The 23135-nt window shown below is 43.2% G+C and overlaps 2 protein-coding genes across 2 annotated transcripts; one reads left to right on the forward strand and one right to left on the reverse strand.

Moving 5' to 3' along the window:
- Positions 1-260: 260 nt before the first annotated feature.
- Positions 261-6541, forward strand: gpr12 (G protein-coupled receptor 12). Its single transcript, XM_023293975.3, has 2 exons — positions 261-762; positions 1614-6541. Exon 2 carries the CDS (start codon positions 1626-1628, stop codon positions 2652-2654), a length of 1029 nt encoding a protein of 342 aa, XP_023149743.1. The 5' UTR covers positions 261-762; positions 1614-1625; the 3' UTR covers positions 2655-6541.
- On the reverse strand, positions 6290-21905 carry wasf3b (WASP family member 3b). The gene is made up of 9 exons (XM_023293973.3): positions 21747-21905; positions 15825-15981; positions 12659-12793; positions 12290-12443; positions 10915-11032; positions 10302-10483; positions 9946-10221; positions 8473-8786; positions 6290-7709 (listed from the first exon to the last, which is right to left on the reverse strand). The coding sequence occupies exons 2-9, from the start codon at positions 15955-15957 to the stop codon at positions 7552-7554; spliced, it is 1470 nt and encodes a 489-aa protein (XP_023149741.1). The 5' UTR covers positions 15958-15981; positions 21747-21905; the 3' UTR covers positions 6290-7551.
- Positions 21906-23135: the final 1230 nt, after the last annotated feature.

Raw genomic sequence — 23135 nt, forward strand, 5'->3', positions numbered from 1 at the left:
TGACTGTGGGAAGATATATGCACATCAGCAAGTCACCCACCAGCCGAGGTGTCGTGGAGGTAGCACGGCGAGAGATGTGACAGAGAAGATGGAGGACAGAGGAGAGGGAGGGAGAGAGGGAGGGAGGGAGGGAGGTTGGTGACACACATCAGGGTTGCTGTTAATAGCACAGACGGGACAGGAATAGCAGGGCGTCGCAGGAGAGCGAGTCTCTGCCTCCAGCATCTTCGTATCTGAAACTCGAGTCAGGCAGCATGAAAAAAAATCACTAAAAGTAACAAATCACTGTGCAGCCTGGATTAAGATGTATCAGATGTGGCACAAATGTTGCAGCCCAATCATCTTTGGTTCCATGTGGATGAAAATCACGTTAAAGCGCAAATACCTGCCAACCTCACACCTGCCTCCGTCCTTGAGGCAGCGGGACCAGACATTTCACAGAGTTCACCCAGTCTCCGGCAGTCTGGTCCATTTGGGACTCCTCCTTCATCATCGACCCCCTCCTCCCCTGCACGCTCACACCTCCTCTCCTGCTCCACAGCCGCTGCTCCACTCGCTGCTCCCCGCACAGCCGCAGTCCACGGCGATGCGCCGTAGAGCCGCTCCGCGCTCTTTTCTTCTTCTTCTCCTTCTTCTTCCATCATCTCCCCTCCCCGAGCTGCGTCTCTGTCCGCCGGCGCTGCACCGTCCTCATCAGTAACATGGAAATACGAGGCTGCTGTTCTTCCATCTAGACGGGAAGTGTCACCTCACAGACTCAAGGTAGGCTGGGTGGAGGCGGATTATTGAGCATCCCTGCCATGCATGGAAAAATGCAGCCTGTTTTTTTTTTCTTCTCTCCTTCCCCCATCTAGCATCCTTTTGCTGACGTGGAGCAGCCACTGATGCAAGGTGCATGGGGTAAAGCGGCAGTTTGAGATGCATGTAAGAGGCATTTCCATAACGGGGGTGCGGTAGGCTGCTTTCTGCCGTGGAGAGCTGGTCTTTTTATTGCCATCGATATCGGCAGTCGGAGCCGGGAATCTGCTACAAATCATTTTCTGGTTCTCCGTTATCCTCTTGCATTTCCTCCTCCGTGCATTTATAAATTGGAGCTCTTCACACGTGTCCTCTGCAATTCTGTAATAGCTTCAACAGTCACAGGGTTTAATCCCCAGGGGAAAATACATTACCTGTTAACAGTTTGGAGCAGCTGGAGTAATGTGGATTACAATTCTGTTGCATTATGGGGGTTTTATGATTGAATGTGAGGATGAAAGTGAGCAGATTTTTAACTGTAGTTCACGATTTTGGTTCCAAGTTGTAAAACAGCAACATGATGGCCAATGTATGCTCCTGCATAATGTGCTCTCAGAGGCATCCATACTGTGTCACATGCGCACTAACCTGTTTGAGTTGTCTGTAAAACAGCACAAATCCAGAGAGGTGTGATGTAGAGAAGAGGGAAGCAGGAGCCTCCTTTATGTCCTCCGGTGTAGGGAACTGTAGAGCCACAAACTAGAAACACCCAGCAGAGACACTTGTAACATTTATTTATGACGCTTCTTTGTCTTTTCACCCATGAAAGTGTGCAGACAACCGGTGTGATTATAGTGTGTGTGTGTCAATTTCAGACGGGGGGCACAATGAGTGAAGAGCCACCGGTCACCCCCAGCTGGCTGACCCCTGACCCCACAGCATGGGCCAGTGGAGGCGGGGGACCGATGGACAACAGCACCAGCCTGGGGACGTTTCCGCCGGACGACTCCCTGCAGCCCAGCCAGCTGCCTCTGCTGGTCAACCCCTGGGACATTGTGCTGTGCTCGTCGGGGACTCTGATAGCCTGTGAGAATGCCCTGGTGGTGCTGGTAATCTGGCAGAACCCGGCGCTCAGAGCCCCCATGTTTCTGCTGATCGGCAGCCTGGCGCTGGCCGACCTCCTGGCTGGCCTGGGCCTTGTGCTTCACTTCACCTGTGCCTACTTGCTTCGCTCTGACTCAGCCCAGCTGCTGACCGTGGGCTTGGTGGTGGCCTCCTTCTCCGCGTCTGTCTTTAGCTTGCTGGCCATCACCATCGACCGCTACCTGTCACTGTACTACGCCCTCACCTACAACTCGGAGCGAACGGCGGCCTTCACCTACACCATGCTGGTGCTGCTGTGGGGCCTCTCCCTGTGTCTCGGCCTGCTGCCGGTCACAGGGGTCAACTGCCTGGCAGAGGAGGCTACCTGTAGCGTGGTGCGGCCCCTGACAAAGAACAACATCGCCGTGCTGTCCGTCTCCTTCCTGCTGCTCTTCGGCCTCATGCTGCAACTCTACGTCCAGATCTGCAAGATCGTGATGCGCCACGCTCACCAGATCGCCCTCCAGCACCACTTCCTGGCTGCTACGCCCCACTACGTCACAACGCGGAAGGGCGTGTCGACACTGGCCATCATCCTGGGTACCTTCGCCGCCTGCTGGATGCCATTCACCGTCTACTCCCTCATCGCCGACTACACCTACCCTCCGCTCTACACCTACGCCACGCTGGTGCCTGCCACCTACAACTCGGTCATCAACCCGGTCATCTACGCCTTCAGGAACCAGGAGATCCAGAAGGCGCTGTGGCTGGTGTGCTGCGGCTGTGTTCCCGCCAGCGTGGCCCAGCGTGCACGGACCCCCAGTGACGTCTGACCTAGCAGACCCAGGTGGGAAGAGAGAGGCGACCTGGGTCAGCTGTGCTCCTCACTGGATGTGTCCGGTGTGAAACAGAGCAGCAGCAGTGGAGGTCAGGGGAAGTGGCGGAGGGCTGTGGCTTCAGTCGTGGCTGGAGTTGTCCCCGGCAGAGGCAGTTTGGTTAGTTATCCACAGCCCACATGGATGGATGACGTTTTTTTCTTTGTTCCACTCACCACAGGGCACTGTCTTCCCCACTGAAGGCCACAATGCGGGCTGCATCCCGCCCCCCTCCCGTCCCGGCCCTGCCACGCCCTTCCTCGTTTCTGCAGAGCGCGCTGAGTGCATCACATGGAACAGGCAGCAGCTGTATATAGGATGTGCACGCACACTTATCAGCGCTGGAGCTTTGGTTGACACGTGCTTGTTTTCCTTCAAGTAACGGAGGAGTTATTTGTTTGTGTGCCTGGGTGCGTGCGTGCGTAAAAGTACACGGGCGCATTAAGCGTGTGCGCTGTGGAGAGGAGAGCGTTGGAGAAGGAGGGAGCGGCTGAATACGCAGGCATTTCCACAGCAAAGCCCGTCTGGAGCAGCATCCCGGCGCTCTGCTGCTGCACTCTGAACGTGCGTCGAAAGCTAAACAGCCACGGAGAGCTAAAAATAGAGCCGGTGCTCTCTGATCCGAGCTCTGCGAACCCAACAGACGCCCAGAAAGAAATCAAGCCGCTCCTTCTTCTCCTCGCCTCTCCCATTTTCTCTTCTTCTTTTTTTTTTAAAAAATATACAATCTAGGTTGTGTGCGAATGTGTTTGAGACCAGCTCAAGAAAAATCCCCCGAGAGCGCTCCATTAACCCCCTCCTCAATTTTTTATTAGTATGGAGGCACCAAACCGAATATAGGCCTATCAGATTATGTAACCTTACTGTAGCTATATCCCTCTTTCACTTTCTGAAAGGTGATTGCTTTTGACTTTATGAATGTGGAGAATGCGGCAAGATTTATTTTTTTTTGAGAAAATCTCTCAAAATTGAATGATCTGAAAGAATAACAGATATAATAAAAGTATCTCTAAAGAAATCTTATGGGAGACGTTAACTAGAAGTTAGTCCCGAATAGCCAAATAATAGAAGTAATCTGTGTCTGGAAATTATTAGAGCGGTTTTGGCTCCACACCAACCCCATAATATCAGATCTGCATGCTAGACTCCACTCTAATTTGCATGCAACAAGCACAGATCTCGTTTTTTTTCTCCCAGAGTTCAGTGTGTTAGGTCACCTAGGCCACTGCGGTGGATGTGCCACGGTTTCCTAATGTCATCGTGACCCTAATAGTTTTTTTTGTACTATGTACCACAGTGTACCTCACATGTATTGCATTTTAAGAGCTACAGTCATCACTCAAAGGTCACAAAAGTGGCACTCTTTTTGGAAAATGTGGAATTTTTTGTAGTACTTTTGCAGTATAGTGAAGATAAGTTCCGAGGCGCTCTTATAGCTTCGCTTCGATTGTGCTCAAGTCACATCAGCTGCTCTGAGTTAGTTGTCGATGATCTTTTTTGGTCTCCAAAAACATGTATGCTGATTCCTTACTCCTTCAGACCATGTCAGCAATAACTAGCCTATGAATGGTAGTTATTTTTTAGATGTGAAGCAATACTCAGACAGCAATAACATCCATGTCCCACCGTGACTTCTTCCTGATGAGTGAAGTACCACAATGGCCACTCGGGTGGGGATGTGTTGTAGAGAACAGGCTCAGTGAGCTACAAGTGATGCTTCAGTGATACATCTTCAAATAGGTGGTAGGATAATCACTCCTGGGCTGGAGAAAGAAAGAAAGAAAGAAGAAAAAAAAAGGACAAGATCAAATGACTCATTCATCATGGTGACACCACTGCCTCATCCCTCCTCAGTGTTTTTTCCGAACCCCAAATCGAGCTTTTGGATCATTTGTCGCACCGGGATGAAATTGTGAACTGTTTTCTGTTGCCTCTGCCTTTTCTGTGAGCATACGAACTGTCCTGAGTGTCGTAACCTCAAATATCAGTGCGTGATTTGGGACTGTGTTTTTTCGTGCATCTTGTATGAGTTGCATGGCCTCCGGGTGTGTGCATGTGTGTGTCCGTGTGCGTGTTTGTGATCCAGCAGCTCAGCAGACCATAATCTGTCTCCTTGTGTTGTCAGCAGAGGGGCAATAATACAGGTGTGAGGAATATCAAGTCCTGTTCGCCCCCCCTGACCTTAGAGGATAATGCTGCCAGTCTTCCTGTCGTTTCTGAGAAGTGGCCTCGTTCCATGTCTGTAGAGCTTCTCGGAGGGAGGTAGGACTAGGAGGTGGGCGTGGGCGCTCCAGCACTTCAAGCCAAAGTGAAAGGAACTCTGAATGAACTTAGATCCTAGTCCTGCCGTGTGTTCTCTGTCTCCTCTATCACTAATATTATACTCTACTTAAAAATCAGTCTAGTCTGGTTGAGGCAGGTGTCCGTTAAGTGACCTCTGAATGATCCTATGAGCTAAAAATGGCTACTTCCAAATGTAAACACTGCTTCTTCGTTCCTTCCTTGCTGTCTCGCTGCTCAGTGAGTGCGACAGAGACATTTGGAGAGCTTTGAGTTGTGCAAAATGAGAAAAAAATGGGAGACCAGCAAGGAAAGTTGAAGAGCAGCATTTGTGAACATTGGAAAGTAGCCCGTGTATGTGAACTTGTGCACAGTGTCAGACTGAACCCTGTAGTTATTCGATGAGCACCAACAGGTCAGACTGGCACATCACAAACCATCACAAACTCTTATTACTTTACCTTTGGAGAAAAGTCTATTTTGTTATATTCATTGAAAAGTTCTATTTTTTTCCACTTTAGTCTGGCCTGAATTCTTTCAGATTCTGATGTATGATATAACCGCGCTGTAAAGCCTTTTTCTGAATGTAGTATTTATCGAATTGTTTAACTGAGATCCCCTCCTCTCGACTTTGTTCGTTTCTGTAAATAAGGCATGCTGAAGAGGAGGGACTTTCTACCACCGTGCATGGTGCTACCAAAGCCAGTCAAACTAGAGGATGAGTCGGGGTGCACCATTTTTTTGAATGACATTTCTCCACCTTGGCTGTTAATGTAGACATTGTTCCATTAGACTTCACTTTCCTCGCTTCAATATGCACCAGTTTGTAAAGTCTGGTTATTGGACGATCGAGAAGATTTGGCTCAACAGATGGGGGATGTTTGAGGGAAAAAATGGTACATGACTTTCTCTGATTGGTGAATGTGAATCTCTTGTGCAGCCAACAGTATTGTTGAGATTTTTGTTGTTGAGCAGGTGTGAACAAGGGCTTTGTATCCACGAAAAGATAAAAGACTGTGATGTTGGATGTAATACTTATCTGTTGACACACCTGTTAATCTACTGAATGGTTTCGCAGTGTCACAATACACAAGGTTGCCTACAAAGCAACTGGGTTTTTTTGGAGAAAATGCTGCCAGCGACGGGCTGTTGGTTCAGCAAAAAGAGGAGATTTCTGATGGTTACTAATAGAGCTAAATATCAAAACACTGAAGGGCCTGTGAATGTGTGTGTGTTATAGGGTGAGGGTTGAAGAATGGGGGCGCGGGTGGGGGGTGACGCCACAGCAACAGCATCTTGTGTAGACGTATGCATAGTTTTCAGTGTGAAATGCACTTTATTTTTTGGATGAAAATGGCACAACAAATTAAGTATCTTGCAAAATGAAACGTATAAATGATAATCAACATGCACTAACTTAACTGAGATATTGTAAAAACATTTGTGTGACCGTGGTGTCTATTTTTCCAAGGTGTTAGTCGTACTTTTTATTGCTTTGGTTAGTTCACTCGATTGAGAGATCTTGTTAATTTTGTATTAAAAACAAACATGTGCTGTGCATAAAACTCCTGCCTTGACTAATTTGTTCATCCTCATCCTGGCTCACTGCACCCCTCTACCCCCCCCTTTTTTTCGCACTCTTCTGTTTCCCTGGCAACTCCCTTCTTAGCTGTACTGTTGCCATGGAAACTGAAGTCTTAGAGCCAGGTATGTGTTGTCTCTATGACGACAGTGGAACAGTAAAGAGACATGGCAGCCTGGCCATGATCCTTCATTCATCATTTTATTTTGTCTCTGTTTCAAAGGCTACAGAGTTCAAACTAGCATATACATGACCCCCCCCCCCCCCCCTTCCCCTCCACACAGCAGTGAGCGATTGCAGATGGCTCAAACGGTTAACATAGTTTTGATCAGTAAGACTTTTTACATATTGCGCTCTCATCCATCCATAACCACAGCATTTCAGATGATTTTCCCAGTCATTCGTTCAGCTGCCACTGAACTCCAGCATTACTTCCAGTTATTGTCATCTACACGTTAAAAACTTGCCTCATGATCTATGGCATACGCATGTGTTTCGGTAAAAACATTTAAAAAAAGACAAAGTACATTGGTTAGCTCAAGAGGAAAGTTTCTATAATAATTCTAACACTCTCAAGCTTTGACTATACATGAAATAAGCACCTTCACAGGGTGTCTATAGTGTTACAACAGGTAGACAAACATCCACTGGGGTGTATTCACAATGCTTTGAAATATATCCATCAAACTCAGTGTTATTGTTTCACAGAGTGGTCAGCATTATGGTATATTACTAGTCTCTGTACAGTGTTTATGCATACTGAATACACCCCCAAATTTCCAGTATTGGACCATTCAGCGTATATCAACCTACAGCATGTGATTGTGTGTAGGTGTAGTTTGTGTGTGTGTGTTTTCAGCAACAGCAAGTCTGTGATAACCTGTGATTGTGGCACAGTGGGCATTCTTTCAGGTGAGTGTGAGACTGACTGACTGACTGCGTATCTTATTGTGCATGTATATTTAGTGGTTGTCCTATTTTCTTGTGTGTGTGTTAATCCGACCAGTCGTTCTCCTCCAACTCGGAGTCGTCCTCTGAGTCGGAGTATTCCACAGCGATGCGTCGCGACAGGATGGTGGCCACGTCGTTTCCAACTGGTTCCCTCTTAGCCTGCTGCTCCTGCTGCTCCTGCACCTTCTTCAGCTGGATGCCTGCAAGAAAATGTGGAATTTAAAGCCGTGTTTTAACTATACACCTTTTAAGTCTGGTGTAGAGTCAGAAAAAGCAGTGAAAACTAAAATATAATCAGTATAGTGTTATTTCCTTGATTAACAACCGAAAAATGACAATGCTGAGCATTAAAATACCCTATATTTAAGCATTCTTGTTTGAATATCAAGCATGCAAATTGTTAACTTGCTCTCAATAATCTGAAATGAGAAAATCAGCAAAGAGTAATTAAGTAACATGAGTGAAGCTGTCTGTGACTTCTATTTCCACTCTCAATTACCTAGAAATGACCTGAACTTGATGAATCAGGAATAAAATAAAACACAAAATTCCATCTTTTCTTGATGTTAAAATGAAGGTGAATGATTCATCTTTTACCCAAAACTCCATATAAACCTCTGCTATGTTGCAGAGATATTTTTATAACCTACCAAAGTTGTGCATACATCATGTGTTGTAATTCAGTGGCAGCTATTTCTTACATATATGTTCTACATGTAGTGTATAAATTCAGTTAAATTATGTGAGATTTATCTACAATATATTGAGAACTGTGACTGAAAATCTTTTTTTCCACTTTTAACACATTCTATGTTAGTCTTACTGAATTTAACAAAGATTGTTTCAGATAAATCCTATGTTAAAGGTGGAATAGATGTAGATGTTTCCAAAAAAGACTCATATATGTATATATATTGGGAGGACTCATTGTGGACACATACATAGACACACTACAGGACTCACCCATACGTATAGCAGCCAGCAGATCGCTGCGGGCATCATTGACCACTGTAGTCTCAGCGGGTGCAATGGAGGACATCTTGTGGGTTGTGGAGTGGGAGGCACCAGCTGGAAGCGGAGGAGGTGGAGGACCAGGAGGAGGCGGAGCTGCCTGCGCTCCAGATACAGGTGGTGGAGGCGGAGCGTAGCCGGCAGCACCAGCCATTGGGCCAGGAGACATCGGACCTCCGGGGGGTGAGGCAAAGGCCGTCTGGGCAGAAGGGATGAGGGGGGCAGGAGGAGGGGGAGGAGGACCGGTGTTGGCATATCCATCCATACTGCGAGAAGGACAGAAGGAGAGAGAATTAGCAGCGTTAACAAACATCACAGCACTCAGAACTTAAGTTTACTGCCACCACATGCAGGCTTCTGGGCCCAAGAGTGAATCATAAAGATGATGACCCACCAGGTGGCAGCATCAGCTCAAAGTTCACTAGATTTAAGTAAGAGCCTGTGCTGGCTTGTAGTAAAACTGCATTATAGTAATTTAACGGTATAAAGTAGGTTAGTGTCAAAGCTTTTTTTAATATCTCAGTGTCTGTCAGCCTGAGTAGCTAAATCATGTCGTCCTGTGATTTATTATTTGTGACCCTTTTTGTCAAATGTTTATTCATTTTTAAGCGTTTAACCTACCCATGGAAAACTGTGTTAATGTGACCGAGGGAACTATTACCCTGAGGCTTTTGATGCACTCAGGATTTGTTTAACAAAATCTGATGTAGATTAAAGTAAACCAGAACAAATGGATTTTTAGACATTTTAACCCTCGTGTTGTCCTGGTATCACTCTGTCCCCAAATAAAATCTTTTTTTTTCTCTTGCCGTCGTATACTTTTATGTAAGCAAGGTCTATTTGGCCCTAAAGTCCAAAAAAAAAGCGAAAAAATTTGTGGTAATGGGTGGGACTGAAGTAAGACTAAAGGTGTAACACAGATTTGATTGACAATTTATATGCTTTAAATAACAGTCAAACCTGGCCGGGTAATTTTTGACCCCAAAGGACAAAAGGTGTACGGCAACTGGGAGGACATTACGAGGGTTAAAACTGAAAATGTAGAACAAATGTGAGCACAATGTCTTGCTGTTAAATTTCTAATTTTGGCAGTAAAATGGGCAATCTTAATAAATTGGAAAATCTAGAAAAATGGCCCAAGGAGGATTTTAAACTTGGAAAAAATGGGGGGACAAAAATATACAGGACTCAACAAACTGTGGGAACCTACAGAAACATACTGTACATAATCAACAACTAAACAGAAGCCGTTAACGGACACAATACACAGAATAAATGTCTGGATTTGGAATACTGCCTATGTATTGTGATGAATGTTTAAATATGTATGTGCAGTATTTCATAGTGTGTTCATGTTTTGTAGCTTGTTGTTAGGAAAAGACAGGAAAAACTTCAACATTTGTTTAAATTGAAGTCCGTATTCACCTGTAGTCCACTGGTGGGAGGGACATGGAGCCTCCGTTCATAGCCTCAGCAGGTGGAGGAGGCAGCGGCACTTGCTGGTGGTGAGAGCGGCCCAGTGTCCCACTCCCATAGGCCATCATAGTCCTACCTCTGGCGTCATGTTCACTTCCTGCTCGGGCAGCATGTCCGGCAGCCATCTGGGCTGCCAGGACACTGGGCGGGGGGCCGGAGTAGGTGTGGGCGTGGCCAGCATGGTTCATGCTGTTGGGGTAGTGATGCTGATCCAGGCCGTGACCCCTGAAAAAGCAAAATGAATATGAATCGTAGAGCACATTACAGCCTGTCTTGTGATGAAAATGAGGAAACACAACTCATACCTGTTCTCTGGTGACATTGAGCCCTCAGAAGAAGCTCCTCTGTCTCGGTGGATGGTGTGTCGATGGTCTGGCCTCAGCTCTTTATCCAGGGCCATCATATTCCACTCCTGACGACGATTCCTCGCCTTGCGGACCTTCTTAACCTCCCTCTGTAATGTCCCATCCACACAACGCCTCTGCTCCTGAAGAAAGAGAAAGAAAGAATTTCAATCGATACTACATTGCACTAACCAATAAACTATTAACAACAGCGTAAACAGTGTGTGGAGACACTTTTAGTATGTATGTTTTTGGACTATCGCACTGAGTTCCACTGTAAAGTTCTGCAAATTCTTTCTTTCTCTTCTTAATAAAGGCTTATGTCATCATATCTTACTTTATCTTATCTTACTTTATCTTATCTTATCTTACTTTATGCTTTGTCTTGTATGTTTTCTATGCCAATGGGCACCCTGATACTATCACTTTTCTATAAAATCTGTTTGGTCAATAACTAATACTGAGAAACTTTGGGGAGGAGGAGGACCAGCAATTAAAATCTTAAACTTGAAACAATGAACTGTAGTCGGTTTATCTGGGTAGATCTGTGAGACACTCTTGCACAGTGTTTTACCTTCTGCTTCCTCTTCTCTTTCCGCTTGTCCTCAGTGTCCTGCAGCATTTTTTCTTTCCACAGATCAAAGAAGTAGGAGGGGTCGGTGTAGAACTTAAGTGCTTCCTTGTGGTCATCCCTACAGAGACAAACACCAAGGAGTTGGTAATCAAATATCTTCGTACATAAAGCGACATGAAGTAGAATCTGCCAATGCAGTGTTACTGTTTAGGCAGAATGAGATGGTGCTGGCACAGTGCTGGCATTTCTTGAATAAGTGTAATTGTGAGAAGACTAAGTTGGGAATAAAACATATGAAGGTATGAATATTGCAGAAGTGGGGGAGGCTGATGGAAGAACAAGAGTGAAATTACGAGTAGGGCTTCTGCATTTTTATCAAAGACAGCATAAATGGAAATGACAGGATGAAAAATGAAAAGGTAGAGAGACTGAAAGAATAGAGAAAAAAGTGAGTAAAGTGTGCCATGTAGTCTGGGTTAGGAGTTAAGATTCCCACTGGAGCCTGACATGCTAAATATGTAATGCACCTATGTACTGGAAAGCATATTGCATAAAAGCAGCTCCCAAATGCAGCAGGACATAGTATAAAATCTGCTGTTTCACTCTGGATGTAGGTCAGACACTAGCAAAAAATCAGATAAAAAAAAAACTTTTAAACTGGAGGCTTGAAGGGTTGAAGTTAAATTTCAGAACACTTTCCAATGCAACTGTTATTTAATACCTGCTTTATAATCACACTGACTAAAGCACGAAGTTATGAAAAGGAAAAAAAGGAGAGAAATTATGACTCGGAGTTATTATCAAATGTTACAGCTTCACCTCCTCCTGGTCAATTAATCATATTTCAGTACTTGTGAGCAGTTTATAATAATAAACCATAATTACATATATAATAACAGTGATGGACCCAGATAGGTGGCAGAAAAGACATGGATGAAATGATCACAAATGGATAATTTAAGCTCCTTAATTTTTTGCTAAAATTAGAAGTCATAAAATATTCTTCAGGACTTATGTAAATTAATTTAAGGCTAACGAAATCTTAATTGTATCACATGTGAAACTATATATTTTGTACAAATATGCCTATTCAAGTCAAGCTGTTAAAATGTAGGAAACTGATTAACTTCAGCATTTTGAAAGACAGATGTTGGACAAACTATAAACAAAAATGACACGAGAGGCTTCGGCTGATATTATTCATCTGTTTGTTTCTATTCAATACGTTTCTGGAACCAGTTTCAAATTTTAGCTGGGGAATTTAGAAGAAGTCTTGATTAAAAAGTGACTGTACATTTAGTTAGGTTCTGAAAATGTTACAGTGATTATGCTGGAAAAGCATGGATGTCTGAGTGTGTGCATCAACAACACCAACCTGTAAGATGAGAGGATGCTGAGAGGTGGAGGCTTGTCGCTCAGGTTGTACATCTCTCTGACCGGATTGGGCACGCTGCTCTTGGACACCACCTGCTGGTCCTGGGTGGTGGAGCTCTTGAAGGCCTTCCTCATGTTGATATCTTGCAGAGAAACTGAGAGCACAAAAAAAGACAGAGAGGACACATGACTCATCAAATGAATGGCCTATTGGAAGGGAGAGGAAGAGGGGATAAAAAGAAAAAACTAACAATGGAGAGTGAAAAGAAAAAGGCATTCAGTAAGCAGACAAAGTGAAAAGCATACACACAATCAGCCCTTCAACAATGACTGATGACTTGCACTCTCAGTCATCTAACCTCTGACCCACCTTCCTCCACAGTAGAGTCCAGCTGCGTGACTTTGACGGCCAGCCGGTCAATGCGATCCTGGAGAGAGTTGGCACGCAGGTAGAAGGTGTTGGCCTCGTTGAACAGCTCGCCGAATATGTCCTCTGCATGTTTACCTGGAATGGAACAGCAGAAAGAGAAAGAGACAGGAAATCTGAGAGAAAGAAGGAGACTTTTAATCATTATCTGGAGCCAAGTAAATCCCTACTGAGGCTCAAGTCAAATCAATAAAGCTGTAATGTGACACATTGTGAAACTAGAGTCTGAGAGTCTGTGCAGGAAATGGCGTCTCATACAACTCCATATAGCAAAATTCCTGATGAATAATTTAATATAGGCTGAATACAGATTGTGCAAATCGTTCTGTGTGCGTGTTTATGTGGAGCCGGTGACCAAAAGCAAATTAATTAATTTACATTACATAGGACATCATCATTTCTTTGAAGTTGTTGAAGGTGACTCAGTTAGTGTTAGAGACCTCTGAGCTCAGAGTTTCTAGTTCAAAGGTCTAAAGCTTCCATAAAAAATTTAGGTCAGAAAAACACACCTGAACAACTGCTGCTGATGTACCAATAAGCAACGCTCATAATCCCATTTTTCTAGTGGCCGTTTACAGAGTAAAACTTAAATATGCGCAAATCATACACTCTTCAACCACAGTTTACAAGAAGACAGGATGTAACATCACCTTTACACGTCTTTCACACATTTAGCCTCAAAGGCCACAGAAGAGACAAAGTGACAAACCAGTCTGTGTGAACGAAGCCTTAATTCACACACAACTGCTGGCTGCTTACTACTTTTAGATTTAACTCTCAGAATCCCAAAACTTGCAAGGTTTGAAAGTCAATGAAAACAGACCATTTATCAAAACCAGAAACTGTAAAAATTGAGAAGATCACTGGATTTTCAACTATCTGTTAGTTCTTGGACTATTCATCTGTGATATGCCATCAGGAAAGTTAACCACATCTAAGCTTAAAATCATGATATTTCATCAAAATCACTTTATTATACGTCTCATTAAAAAAAATCACCAAGAACAAATAGTTAGCTCTAACCAGATTCTACAAAAAACTAAAAATTGAGTGAAACCAATAAGCCATGACTCTGCGGCAACTGTGACACGTGCAAAAAAATTTGGAGACTTTTCATCTAAACTGGGCTGAAGTGCAGGCTGTGTTTTTAGACAGCAGATTGGAGACACCTAAGTTAAAAATGCAAGTACAAAACAGTGTATACAATGAAGAGTCACCATTTTCTTCAGTATTGGTAAAGCAGATATCGTACATGTTTTTTCATAGGCAAAGAAATTAAACTTTTGTTCTTTTATATGATTCATGGCTTTATAACTGTGTCATACTGCAGAAATGAGATTTTGAGTTCTGTCTGCTTCTAGCCATGGTTGTACAGTTCCCATAAAAGAGGACTATATATTGCTTTCATGCCGTTTCGGTAGTGGTGATTAATTGATTTATATTGCTGTGAAAAATGAGCCCACTGTGAGGAAAAATGTGACAGGAGCAAAAAACACCCAGATATTGCTTTGGGCTCAGAGGGCTAAAAGCCAACTAGAGAAACAATATGTTGAGTGCTGGGAATCAAAACCAGTGCTCTTGGTTACTGCTGTTATAATAAATCCATTGTGGGAAATGGGAGTGGGGAGGAGGATGTTAGCTCTGAGATTAAAGATTTAAAAAGCAACATCTCCTAAGTAGCCTGCAGCACCTTTTAACATGTGATTGGACAACAAATATTTAGTTGTTTTAGTTCCAACATCATTTCACACATTCTTTACCTAACATTTTGGCAAACAACTCTGAAAAGTAGTGACATCTTTGCTCTAGAAAAGGGTGGGGTGAGGGAGGAAGTCGCGTGCAAGTGTCAAACAACTATATAAGCCTAATGAGGGCAAAAGGTCATTTACTACAAGACTGTAAATCTGGGCAGTAGTAAAACGTAAAGACTACAATGAACTTACAAAAAAAAGTCTTTCCTTAATGACAACAGATTTAAACCAGCTGGAGTAGTTTCAGTGTAGTTCTAATAAAAGTATTTAATTATAGAAAACTGTGTAATATTTAATGTGTGGAATGACAAACAGCCTTAGAGCTATTTCTATCCCCCCTGCTGACAGGATGGGCTGCAGGAAAAACATTTAGAGGAAGGAAGAATCGCAGATCCGGCATGCTGAGCCCCGTCAACTCTGACCTCTCTTGAGGATTCTTATGGTCCACTTGCACACATGTGCGCACAGACACGCACACACACAGTGTATGTAGTCTGTAGATACACCCCGGCAGGCATGTGTGAGCATTTATATTTAACCCACACAGCTGCTGTTAAAAGGCCCACTCCCAGGGCAGGAACTTGACACAATAAGAGACAGACAGAGAATGGACAGGACGGGGCCAAAAAAGCAACGAGTTAACAGCATAAACGACTGGGTTAAAATTATGGTGTTGAAGTTCACAAAGAACTTTCAACACTGTTATTGTGAGAGCAGGGAAATGAGAGCAACTGAGGATAAATGGGTGAAGGGGAACTGCCAAATGACAACACATAACCCACTGTTGGCGGGTATGAAACAAGGACACGGAAATAGAAGATAGACAGGAAGATAAATGCCCTTGGTGCTGTAATCACTCTGTCGAATGCACGTACAGTGAGCATAACAATCGATATTAAACAGTTCTGCACGCAAACAGTTGCCACACAGACACACACACAAACAAACACCAAGCAAATCTGCACAGTCACATGTCCACAGCTGGACAGTTAAGTTCATTTTAGCAGAGCTATCTAAAAGACTGACATTTCAACCCTTCAAACTCCAGCGTGAGGCTGCTTAAGCCCGCTGTGAGCCCGGTGACCCCAGGCGCTGTAACCATGACAACACCCAAATCAATCACTGCTTTGGGATTAATGATGAAAGCATGTGATTTTGTCCTGCTAAAAAGACACGACACGCAGTGTAGACCATCATCACACTGACCTTAGTGGCTCCATGTAGCCCGAGGATTCTCTGGTTTCAATCTGGTTTCAGTGTCACAAAATTGTGCTTTTATCTACTAAAATGTAAAGCTTTTAGCAGCATTTTTTTAACTGGAAAGGGTGTGTGTTTGTGTAAGTGATTGTGTGTCTTACTCAGGCTGCTGAGCTGGCGAATGATGGCAGAGAGCGTGTTGTTCATCACACACTCCAGCTCGCTGCCGATGCCCTCGGGGAGCTCCCCCCGGCAGAGGTGACGCGGCTCGATGTTCCTCTTCACCAGCGGCATGGTGAGGCCTCACACCGACACAAACTGCAGAAAAATGCAAGAAACACACTCTGATTAAGACACAAAACCGGTTGGTCAGCATCTAATTTACTCAAGCATTAATGAGCGAGACTTTTTTTTTCACCTACTAATTACTTTCTTGATTAATGGCCGGTGGTGAACACAATGTCAGACTTCCCAAGAGCCCAAATTTGTTTGTGTAGTGCTTGTTTCAAAAATAAATACATTTATTATCCCAGAAAACAAAGAAAAGCAGGAACTATTTGCATTTCAGAAGCTGGTTTACTTTTGTTTGCTGTAAAAATACTTGCAAATGGTCTGATCTCTAGTTGCAACACCATTTCCACACTTAGTAAAATAGGATTTAATCTGAGAATTTGTTTTAATTAATCCTGGTTTAGTTTAAATGTTACATGAATGTACCTGCAATCAGATTAGAAATATAATTACAAGTATAAATAAATCATTAGTGTTGGTAGGAGTCAAAACAGAAATGCCTAATTTGTCAGTATCATTAAGCAGTACTTGAGTAAATGACAGTGATTGTCAAACCCCACATGACATCTTTTAAATGTCTTGTTTTGTCCACAACCCAAAGATATTCAGTTTTTTTTAATCATAGAGTAAATAAAAACTATTCAAATTTAAGGTGCAATCAGAGAACTAAGACAATTTTTCTTTAAGAATTACTCAAATGGATTACTGATACTTGTCAATTAATATAATTGTTGACAGCTGATCGACTAATTGATTAATTGTTGCAGCTTTACTGCACAATTGTACAATAAATATTAACTAAAGGAAGCCATTTTTGTGGGTGTCGTTTGTGGTGCTATGGTTGTTGTAGGGGACTGCAATATATTTGAAGGTGAGTCTGTTTTTACTCCATAAATACAGTATTTTCCATTAAAAACAAGCAAGCTGTTGACAAGAGAACTGAGAGTGATGACCAACAGTATCCCAAAGCCAGAAGACTTCTGGCGACCAGCAGAGAGATTAAAGCATTAGGGATAGGAAGATACAGCATGCCAGCTAATCCCAGGCCAGCTTGTCACTGGCCCAGCTGGAAACCTAACACAACCAGAGACTCATGGATATGGTCAACACCAAACACGTAAAGAAGAATAAATATGTCCTAAGACAAAGCCGAAGTGTAAAAGCTTCTCAAGTTCCTCCAGACGACATATGTCCCTTTCAGACGTGCACTCCTTTCCTTTAATCTGACGGCAACTGAACGAGTTGGCTTTACGTCTGAATGAACGCCCTGGTCACTATTCACTATGCGATGGTAATCCTACTAAATCAAACCTCGTAACATTTCCTTATCCCTTTCAACATGGCACAAGTCTGAACTGCATGTCGTAGCATTAATGGATAGGTGCACACACGCAACGATACTTCGAGTTGTGTGAAGCAATTTCAGGAAGTCTTTTTCCACATTTAAGCACCAATGTTTGTCCAAAACCATCACAGAGAGAAAAAGATGCAGCTTGTGTGGCAAAATCACAAAATATCTTTCCCATTCACTATGCTCTACAATTACACATCAATTACAAACTATAATGTCCATAATCAGCATGTAATCTAGGTTTTGGCTCCACGTGACAATAAGAGGAGCTAAAGTTTTGTTTGTTGCTTTCAGTTGTTTGTAGGAATGTTTACTCTGGGTTTATTATATTATTATATACTAGCAGCATCAAACAGCAGCAGGATCAAGTTAAGTGTCTCCAAAGCAAGAGAGTTGCACACCAGTAACTTCATTAATTACTTACAATGTCAAATTATCCTTAACATGCACACAGGATCAATCCAGACATAACAGCAAGTCAGACCGTGTCCTTTCCCCCCGCCACAACAGACACATAAGCTGTCACAGTTAACAGGGTTAATCGTTTATCAAAGTTAAATCAATTGTTACATATATTCTATCCTCGGGTTGAGTCTTGGAGTTCATCACAGCTGTTGGAATTATTCAGTTTATATACTTTTGGGAAGGTAGTAGTTTGATTGTCATCATACAGGAACACATTTTTCAGAGATTAGGAAATTGCAAATATACTTGGCCATTAGTTACTTGAACAGTGCTAAGCTTGCAATCAGTTTAGATTTTGTTTTTTGTTTGTTTGTGTATTATTATGCATTATTCATCACTAGATGTAGTGTCTAATCTCTCATGAAAGACAAATACCATACTGTGGCTCTCTGTCACTGGTGGATGAGTCTGAAACGTGACCTACGTCTGAATGACAGAATGCCGTCACTTTAACAGACTGGTGAACCCAGCGATGTTGCGTATCCTGAGTCTGAAAGGGACGAAACAGTGCTGGACAGATAGTCCCACACCCACGGCAACAAAGGAGTTAAACCCTGATTGGATCTGTTCAGACTCTCCAAACTCTTTGTAGTTCAAAGGATTACAGACAATCACAAAAAGTGGCAGAACTCCCAGGGTGCATCAGAACAGCCATCTTATCGGTGAGTCTTCCTGCTTCCTGTTTTTGAAGACTGAGTCTGGCTCCTGCTTCCTCATCCCCCGCATGTCACATCACACTTTCCTGTCCAAACACTTTGGCCAGAACAATACAGCCATGGCTCAAGAAGCAACCGGGAGGACAGACAGGGAGACAGATGGAAACATGCACACGCCCTTCCCCTATCAAAATGCTCCTAAACCATTTTTAGAATCGCCAATCCAATGGTTCAGTCTTGATTACTATTCCAGAATTTTTAGTGTGCAGCTGTGCCAAGAAACAAACCAAAAAAATCACAGGAGAAAAGCAGGTTGCACCAATACAGGATATCTGGCAGTCTGACAGATGGCTAATAATAGCAGACAGGTACAAGAAGCACTACTAATATTTACTAGACCTTGCAAATATTCATTAATGACAACAAACGCATTTGATATCCATGGAAACTAAGTTTTTAAATCCTTGTTAGCTCATCACAACTACAAAATACAGCCCCCTCAATATTCAGCCTTTTGTTTGTGAATCCTTATCTTATTAGAGACTAAATAAAGAAGTGAGATTACATCTTTAACACAATATATCACCAACAAATCAGGCAGTAGTGCCGTGCTATCAGTGTCCTAGCTGGAAGCGACTGTAATTACAAATTGTGAAAACAGACACTTCTGTTGACCAAGGACGATTCCCACCAGCAGAGTCCTCATCTGCCCCCGGTTTCTTAGCTAGTGACCCCCTGCAAATCCCAACAGCCTCACGCCAATAAGAGAAAACAAAAGGGTAAAATTACACCATCATGTGCCGCCACAAAGGATGCTGAATACAGTCACTGAGGAGTGGTTTGGCACAAGAGGACAGCTTAGGTTTAGCTCTCTGCATTAACATTTTGGAAACACTGCGCTTTCTGTGGCACAGAAATGAAGTGATGCAAATTAGAAGATTGCATGTTTTTGCTTTTACTGTCTGCCTGGCATGACAATCACATCAATGAGGCGAAATAATGAGTGACTGGGGGGCGAGTGGGAGGAGGGCCAGGCCTTGTCTGTTTGTGAGAAATGAGGGGAAAGTGGAGGCACAGGAGGGTGCATGGGAGAGACACCAAGGGAGAAGAGTGTGACAGAAAAAAAAACTGAGACAGTGAATGAGACAGTGTGTGAGGCAGAGAAAAGGTTGTGTGTAACGTAAGGTGGTAGACAAAGTATGTGTGTGTTTATGCGTTTGTGTGTAAAAAGGGAGAAAGAGTGTATCGAGTGGGGGGAAGGGTAGGAAGAGGGACCTCGGGGAAGCCACTGAAAGGTTCCCGGGACAATAGAGCTCCGTTCACACGGCAACAGCACAAGCTCTCCCATGCATCCTCCCCCTCCTCCTCCACCTCCTCTTCGACCTTCTTTAAGGCCCCCCTGTACTCGTGCAGTGAAAGCGTAGCAAGCGAGCGCTCCTCCTTCATCGTTCACTCACTCAAGGAGGAGGACGGAGGCAAAAAAAAAAAAAAAAGCTCCAGAGATGAGCACATGAGCTTTCACACTTAGATTCTCACTCTCACATTTCCAGCACTTCCTTTCTGTCATGTGTTTGTAAATTGTTGCAACACAGCATGCACACTCAGTCATTCATCCAAACAAACGTGTAAAACACACCAGGTAGCCTCTCAAATGTCCCATTAGCAGCAAAAATGCCTTTGATCCTCAGAGAGGTGACATTTGGGCTGCATTTGGAGTAAAACACACTCCCTCTGAGACTCCTGCAAGAAGTCTACATCCCTACAGATAGAGGAGGCCTTTACTACAGATGTGAGAACTCCATTAAGAACTGAAAGGGGAGTCATTACCAATTTATGAGCCGAGTACAGCTTCTTGTGTTGAAGGCTGTTTTGCTTGTTCTGATGTAATGAATAATGCAACTTGGATTACGTCAGGTCACACTGCCCTAAATATGATGTTAAAAAAAAAAAAAACTTGACTGTGAGTCTACGCCTGTTCAAAAATGTCTCCTCGCTCCAATGTTACTCAGGGGCACTCGTAGTGAAACATTGATGGTGCTGTGCCTTGGACTCACTGTGGGTACAACTACTGAATAGTGAATACGACTGGATAAGAGCAGGCTATCCTTTTTTCTTTCTTTTCTGCAGTGGAAAAGGCACATTATCTGTCAGGGCTGGGTGATAACTGAATAATTTTGCTGACATACAAAGCAAATTGTAATTAAAAACTAGACTTGACATATATTGGAACATCATTTTCATTATTTAATAAGTGATTTTGCACAGTTTCTCCATATATACTGGTATCTTTAATGATGCCAAACATCCCTAATATCTGCTGAGTAGATCATCAGGATTATTCTTACCCACAATAACGCCTGACTGTAAACATGACCCCAGGTTGTTATAATCCTATTGGATAATGATAGATTAGGTTAAGATGAGGAGCATATGTATTTGCAGCATTCAAAATGTATTTGCTTTCCCCTTCTTTGAGGAGATTAATAACAAATATTAGCTATAAGCATTTCTCACTTGCATATTTTGCATCTTATCATTTTATAGATCACTGAAAAATCAACTAGTTTGATATGTGGTTGGTTTGTCAGCCACCATATTGATGATAAGTTGTCATATGGGATGAAACACGTTGTCTTTAACTAAGAAATCATCATTTATATTTCAATATTCAACACTTTAGTTGGACTAAACCACATAGATGCCATGCTGGAGTTATTTCAATGCACTATTTTAATGTTTGATGCCTAAAAATCCTCAGTTTAGCTACACACACACTCCCTTTCCCCCCTTTTCCCTTCAGGCTGATAAATGCACGTACACGCACGTACACTGAAATACACACACACACACACACACGGGCGTAAATTGATGGCAACCGCGATCAATCACTGTTCCGCACCGTCGCTTCCCGTTACCGATGGACTGACCCACATCTGTTCATCTCCACCCCGGTTAGTTTTTTTTGTGTGTATTTGTGTGCCAGTTTTAATCGGAAATTTAACCAGCCGTTTTCTATCTGGGGGTACCTAACAACCTGATAAACACGCCGGTGCACCAGCCAGCATCAATTATCTGGTTAAAAACGATTTAAAGTTACCCAGCAGAGAGAATAATATCCAGTGTTTCAGGGCTGGAGTCGGTTTATTATCCTCAACTGGGGGTCCGCTCCGACTGACCACTTGGTTAGCTAGCTCATGTCCACTGGTCGACTACTTAGTTTGGACAAATGAGACCACAGCCAACACAATTACACATACAAATTGCATTGTTATGATTAAAGGCGTTATTATTCGCTTCAAAAAGTATCATAAGGCCCTCACCAGCACTTGAAATATTAGAAGAAATCAGCTCGTCCGCATGTCCCGTTAGATACTCCAATTAGCTCTGCCATCCTGTGTCCCCCAGCCCGTCTGGCCACTCCGGGTAAAATCCTTTGAGGACGGGGACACGCCCGCCGGGCGCTTTCACCAATCACATCTCCACACAGAGGATTTAACGCATGACGGGCGTTCAATTTAACCAATAGCTTCTCACAACTGGAATGAATGACAGGGAGACTCCCCAGCTCGGAAGCCGTGTTGGGAATGGAGGGGGCGGGTCTAGAGTTGGGCGTTGCTGAAGAGATTAACAAGTTTTTTTTTTTGTTTATTCGCGCAACTGGATCCCCTGTCTTGTCTTAAATATTGGTGCATTTCTTAATTATTAACCCTGCGGTCATTTATAGACACGAAGACTAAATAGGGAGAAATAAATGGGGCCTGTAGGAGGTTTGTAAGGTACACACAGGGATGCTGAGATTGAGCTGGGAGAGTATTGTATAACAGACTCAAATAGCTGGGCCAGCATCCTGCAGGAAGAGGTTCACTGAGAGGACTTGCTATACTTAGATTTGTGGTTTAGTCTCTCAGGTGTGTTTGTGGACAGAAACAGTCTGAGGAAGATGACTGTCATCAAAGCTAAGGGAGAGGATGCAGAGAATAGTATCTGGTCTGTGGAAGAGGAACAGGGAGTTTCAGTACTTGAAATGCAATTCTATTCCTAGACAACAGAGAAAACCAGGGCTTGAATTTGTTTCACAGCTGTTAGTTTATTGTGTACAACTAATTTAGCCATTAAGACCGAAACACGTGTGACTAAAAAATAAAGTCACTGTTGGCATACCTGAATTTTGCAGCAAATGTGTGACTTCTCAGTTTGAGCTTTTGCGATTATGACATAGATGTAGTTTTTCATGAATTCCACTGCTAAAACAACTCAGTTGTTCAAGAGAATAAATAATACATTTGACAGTTGATCAATTTATGATAATTTTTTCACCAAAAGTGCCAAATATTCTCTGGTCCCAGATCCTTGAATGTGATGATTTGCTGTTTTTCTATGTTCTAGAGTATTATAATTTTAATATTCGGGCCTTTTTGACTATTAATTATGCCTAAAACTATCACTAGGGGAAAACATTATAGTTCCCTTTCTTTCAAGATCAACAACATAATAATTTGACAACTTAGTAATGAAAAAAAGTCAGTTCAAAGCCAAACTTCTGTAGGTTTGGTGACCCAACAGCTGAATGCTTGGTGCGCATACCAATGGGTACAGTCCTGAAATCTCACCCCCAATTCAATGTTCTTCATGTACACTTCCCTGATAGCCTTCTTCCTTTCTTGCGGATCAGAGTACACGTAGGCCTTCATCTCTTCAGCTGCCCGCCG

The sequence above is a fragment of the Amphiprion ocellaris genome, chromosome 22 (genome assembly GCF_022539595.1).
Source record: "Amphiprion ocellaris isolate individual 3 ecotype Okinawa chromosome 22, ASM2253959v1, whole genome shotgun sequence".
NCBI classification, from domain to species: Eukaryota; Metazoa; Chordata; class Actinopteri; family Pomacentridae; genus Amphiprion; species Amphiprion ocellaris.

Bases quoted from the DNA above. Each gene is read 5' to 3' on its own strand.
- gpr12 (XM_023293975.3), top strand. From the start codon at position 1,626: ATGAGTGAAGAGCCACCGGTCACCCCCAGCTGGCTGACCCCTGACCCC.
- wasf3b (XM_023293973.3), bottom strand. From the start codon at position 15,957: ATGCCGCTGGTGAAGAGGAACATCGAGCCGCGTCACCTCTGCCGGGGG. The intron at 12,444-12,658 runs GTGGGTCAGAGG...TTGTGCTCTCAG, and splicing joins GGACTCTACTGTGGAGGAAG to TTTCTCTGCAAGATATCAAC. The intron at 10,222-10,301 runs GTATGAGTTGTG...TTGCTTTTTCAG, and splicing joins TCAATGTCACCAGAGAACAG to GGGTCACGGCCTGGATCAGC.